This window comes from Falco peregrinus, chromosome W (genome assembly GCF_023634155.1).
Source record: "Falco peregrinus isolate bFalPer1 chromosome W, bFalPer1.pri, whole genome shotgun sequence".
Lineage (NCBI taxonomy): Eukaryota > Metazoa > Chordata > Aves > Falconiformes > Falconidae > Falco > Falco peregrinus.
The window spans coordinates 2011567-2016886 of NC_073743.1; the positions used below are offsets into that span (position 1 = coordinate 2011567).

General features: G+C 43.2%; 1 protein-coding gene across 1 annotated transcript; it reads left to right on the top strand.

Moving 5' to 3' along the window:
- The first annotated feature begins 791 nt into the window (after positions 1 to 791).
- On the top strand, positions 792 to 3990 carry LOC129783196 (uncharacterized). The gene has a single exon (XM_055793071.1). It carries the CDS (start codon positions 792 to 794, stop codon positions 3975 to 3977), a length of 3186 nt encoding a protein of 1061 aa, XP_055649046.1. The 3' UTR covers positions 3978 to 3990.
- The last annotated feature ends 1330 nt before the right edge of the window (positions 3991 to 5320 follow it).

A 5320-nucleotide genomic window follows, 5' to 3' on the forward strand; every position in this document is an offset into this window, starting at 1 on the left:
GTTCCTTCTGTGGAGCAACCAGAATGAAACACGTTGTAAGATAAAAACTTGTACTAATGTATGTAAAACCTGAGACGGGGGTGGGTGGAGAATCAAAGACCTTGTGAAAGTGTTGAAGTGTTGGGGTGAGTTTGTACAAACCCCCGTACCCCCTCGAAGGTGCGACTGAATCATGCTGGGATGCATGGCAGGGTGTTTGCTGTTTGCCTGCGAAGGCCTGATATGTAATAACACGGACTTAAAGCAACAAGTAGCAGATTTGCATTCAGGGTAAGAAAGAGTTAAAACAGAAGTGCTGCTGCAGAGGCAGGCTTGTGTAACCTGCAGAGCAGGAAGAGCATCTCCTGCCCCGAACCCTTCTGCTGGTGAGGAGGAGGGGGTTGCTATTGCTGACAATTGAGCAGAAGGACCTGACAATGTCACCCCAATTGCTGCAGCATTTGCAGTACAACAGGACCGGTAACGGCCCCTCTAGGGCAGGGAATGGGTATGAGGTGGAATTTTTAATAGACACAGGAGCCACCTATTCGGTTTTGAACCAGGCTTTAATGCCTTTGGGAAATGATTATGTTTCAGTAAAAGGTGCAACTGGCCAAACTGAAAAGGCTTATTTTTGTAAACCTTTAAAATATAAGTTGGGAAAACAGATGGGGATCCATAAATTCCTATTTATGCCAAATTCCCCAAAGGCCCTTCCTGGTAGGGACTTATTAGAACAATTGGAGGCAACAATCAAATTTAAAAAAGGGGAAGTTACTCTGGAGGCAAATAATCATCAATACATACAGGTTATGAGCCTATCTCTGGCCAATACTCCTATAAAAAGGGAAACTGATACCAGAATTATTGATCAGGTTTATCCCGGAGTATGGGCAATTGACATACCGGGACGTGCCAAGAATGCATCACCTGTAATAGTAAAATTGAAGGAAGGACAGAGTGCGGTAAGAATTAAACAATACCCACTGAAAAGGGAAGATAGGGAAGGAATTCGTCCAAACATAGAGCGATTCATAGAACTAAAACTACTAAAAGAATGTGAGTCAGAATTTAACACACCTATCCTCCCAGTTAAAAAACCTGATGGGTCTTATAGGATAGTTCAAGATTTAAGGGCCATTAACAAAATAACAGAGGATCTGTATCCTGTAGTAGCTAACCCCTATACCTTACTAACCACCCTGACACCTGACCTAGCTTGGTTCACAGTTTTAGACTTAAAAGATGCCTTCTTTTGCCTCCCTCTCCATGAAGCCAGCCAAAGAATTTTTGCTTTTGAATGGGAAAATCCCAGAAGCGGTCGAAAGACCCAGCTCACATGGACGGTGTTGCCACAGGGGTTTAAAAATAGCCCCACAATTTTTGGAAACCAATTAGCAAAGGATTTGGAGTTATGGGAACCACCATCAGAAGAAGGGAAAGTGTTACAATATGTAGACGATCTTCTTATTGCAACCAGAACCGAAGAATCTTGTATTATTTGGACTGTGAGTCTGCTGAACTTTCTGGGACTACAAGGATATCGAGTTTCTAAGAAGAAGGCACAGGTGGTGTTGCAACAGGTCACATACCTGGGGTACGAGATCAGTGCCGGACAACGGGTCCTGGGGAAGGCCCGAAAAGAAGCCATATGCCAAGCCCCCCGACCACGAACTGTAAAGGAACTGCAGACATTTCTGGGAATGACAGGATGGTGCCGGCTTTGGATATGTAATTATGGCTTGCTTGTTAAACCATTATATTCCCTGATAGCAGCTAATCAGAAGGATCTTCAGTGGGATGCTGAATCAGACAGAGCTTTCCATGAACTGAAGAAAGCCTTGATGTCGGCACCAGCACTAGGCCTTCCTGATGTGAGTAAGCCATTTTTCCTATTTTCCCATGAGAAACAGGGAATGGCATTAGGAATACTGGCACAAGATTTGGGACCATACAGACGGGCAGTGGCATACTTCTCTAAACAGCTGGATGCCACTGCAAAAGGATGGCCTGGTTGCCTGAGAGCAGTAGCAGCCGTCATCCTAAACATCCAAGAGGCCCGGAAGTTTACCCTGGGCCAGAAAATGACTGTCTTAGTATCCCACACAGTGTCTGCAGTCCTTGAAAAAAAAGGGGGGCATTGGCTGTCCCCACAGAGATTCCTAAAATACCAGGCCATAATGGTGGAACAAGATGATGTTGAGATCGTGACTACAAACATCGTCAATCCGGCCTCATTTCTTAATGGGAATATTGGAGAATCAGTCGATCATGACTGTCTAGAAACAATCGAAGCCACTTATTCTAGTCGGACAGATCTCAAGGATGTTCCTATTAATGGAGCTGAACATTGGTTCACGGATGGGAGCAGCTATATGCTGAATGGAAAGCGACATTCCGGATATGCTGTTACAACCTCTGAAGAAGTGATAGAATCGGGGCCGCTACCGGCTGACACTTCGGCACAAAAGGCTGAAATCATAGCCCTTACTCGAGCTCTGGAGAGAGCTCGGGGAAAACCTATAAATATTTGGACTGATTCTAAATATGCCTTTGGAGTGGTACATGCTCATGGAGCAATATGGAAAGAAAGGGGACTGTTAAACTCCCGAGGAAAAATCATCAAACATGCGGAAGAAATTTTGAAACTCCTAAATGCGGTCCAGCTTCCTGAAAGGGTGGCAATTATGCACATTAAGGCACACCAGAAAGTGAGCACAGAATTGGAAAGAGGAAATGAACTGGCGGACAGGGAAGCAAAACAGGCAGCCAGAAAAGCAATCAAGGTGGAGGGTGCGCTAATACCCGATGGACAAATATCTCTAGAAGGTAAACCAGACTATACAAAAGAAGATCGCAAACTGATTTCTGACCTAGAGGGATCATATAATGAGGAAGGGTGGGCTATAATCTCACATGGGAGAATAGTGATTCCTTCCTACATGGTATGGTCAGTAGTCCGGGAAGAGCATAGAAAAAGGCACTGGGGGGCAGAAGCTCTATATAAGGATCTCACTAAAAACATAATAGCACGAAATTTGTATACTACTATTAGACAAGTAACCCAACAATGTGACCTTTGTCTCCAGACTAATCCTAAGATTACCAAGGGGCCAAAGTTGGGAAAAATTGGGAGAGGAAATGTTCCTGGGCAACATTGGCAGATCGATTTCTGGGAACTTCCTAGAAAAGGGGGGTATCGATATTTATTGGTACTAACAGATACCTTTTCAGGTTGGCCAGAAGCCTTCCCGTGCAGAACTGCTAAAGCCCGGGAAGTGACCAAAATACTACTCCAAGAGATAATACCTAGGTTTGGAGTCCCAGCGGTAATGTCCTCGGATAGAGGACCACATTTTGTGTCCAGAATAGTGCAACAGATCAGCCACCATCTAGGAATAGATTGGCAATTACATACCCCATACCGACCACAATCGAGTGGCCAGGTGGAAAAGATGAATCATCTAATCAAACAACAGATTGTCAAGTTAGGTCAAGAAACAAATCTAACTTGGCCCCAGTCTTTGCCATTAGCTCTTACACGAATTCGAACTAGACCGAGAGTAAAAGAGGGGCTTAGCCCATTTGAAATTTTATATGGACGACTCTATGGGGTACAAAAGGGGACGTCTTCACAGATTGGTGAAGAAACAATGACTTCCTATATGGTGGCACTAAACAAACAATTAATAAGAATTGAGAAGCATGTGATGGGAACACGCAGTAGGGGTCTGGATGGACCTGTTCACGATATACAACCAGGAGACTATGTATACGTTAAGTGTTTTGCAGATAAAACCCTGGAACCACAGTGGACCGGACCTTTTCAAGTCCTACTCACCACCTACACTGCAGTCAATGTTGAGGGACAGAATTCTTGGATTCACCATACCCAGATTAAGAAAGCCCCTGCAACTTCGTGGAAAGTAACCCCAGATAAAAAAGAACTGAAACTCAAATTTACTCGGACAAATGGGAACAATGTGGGTGGCAAGTAAGTGAACCTGAGCGGTTGCGGATCCACCATATGGGAAGGGCACCACAACAAACAATATAGAACAAAAGAGTCTGGGACTGAGCCAGTGGCCAGTCTTGCCCAACTTGTTATCAGTAAGCCCCAACTCAAACAAAGATATTTTTGATCAAAACAGATTTTATATGTATATATGAGGAACGTTTAGATTCTTAAAATGATCAATAGTGGGTTTAAACCATTTGTGGTTTTTTGTACCCTCTCTCTTGCCTACAACCAAGAGCCTGATAATTGCCCTTGGAATCATGCCCAGAAAAAACACACTGGAATAATGGGAAAGGTGGACTCAAAGACGAAACTAGCTATGGTGGTTTTTTCTGAAAATGAGGTGTACCAAAGGAATCAATGGGATCGGGAGGATGTACACAAAGTCGACCGATTATGGGGAAAATTAGGAGATAGGATAAAAGTAGGGTGTCAAACATATAATGAAAAGGATAACACCAAGATTTCGGGAGACACCCTGATTAATGTCAGAAAGGTAGATAAGGAATTTACCCTTCTAAATACAACCATGTGCTTTAATTCACGGGAATGTTGGCACAATTTTACCTTAACCGAGCCCATCTTTATAATATGCCTAGGAAAGGAATCCCCAAGAACAGCTCTGACTTATAAGATCAAAATAACAATCATGCTAACCACTGTTCCTACCACCACCACAGTTACAACAACCCCATTAACGCTTGATCTTAAATTAACTAAACCAGATCCAAAAATTTATACAATTGGACCATATGTAATCAGAAATACAGGTCAGCAACAAATGTTGTTTAACCCAGAATGGTCTCTTAAAAGAATAGAGTTACAAATACAAGTCAATGTTTCTGATGTTAAGCCATCCTGTTCCCCCTTCTTACGAACCTCTTATGAGGGATGGACAACTTGGTTAAGAAAAAGGGGAAATATTTATCGAAACAGAATAGTGAGGGATGTAACTGGAATGTTGGGAACAGGACTCGGAGTATTAAATTCCATAGACTCAGAGGTGATAATGAATAAACTAGCCGCCACCACGGCCGATCTATCAAAACTACAACAACCACTAAAATCTTCATTATTGGCATTAGGGGCGCATCAATGGTTGATATCGAAGGTACTCCCCAGGTGGGAACAAATAAACATGGAAGATCATCAACTCATCACTAAGGCATTAGGTGGTTTACAGGATGACTTCGCCCTGGCTCTAAGTTGTATCCAAGCCCAAATGTGGATGCAATCAATAGCTGCATCCATAATAAGAGAAGGAGAGGAAGGCATATTTCCTACAGAAATTCGAAAGATGGTTTGGGACAATGCTACGGAGGT

Bases quoted from the DNA above. Each gene is read 5' to 3' on its own strand.
- LOC129783196 (XM_055793071.1), top strand. From the start codon at position 792: ATGAGCCTATCTCTGGCCAATACTCCTATAAAAAGGGAAACTGATACC.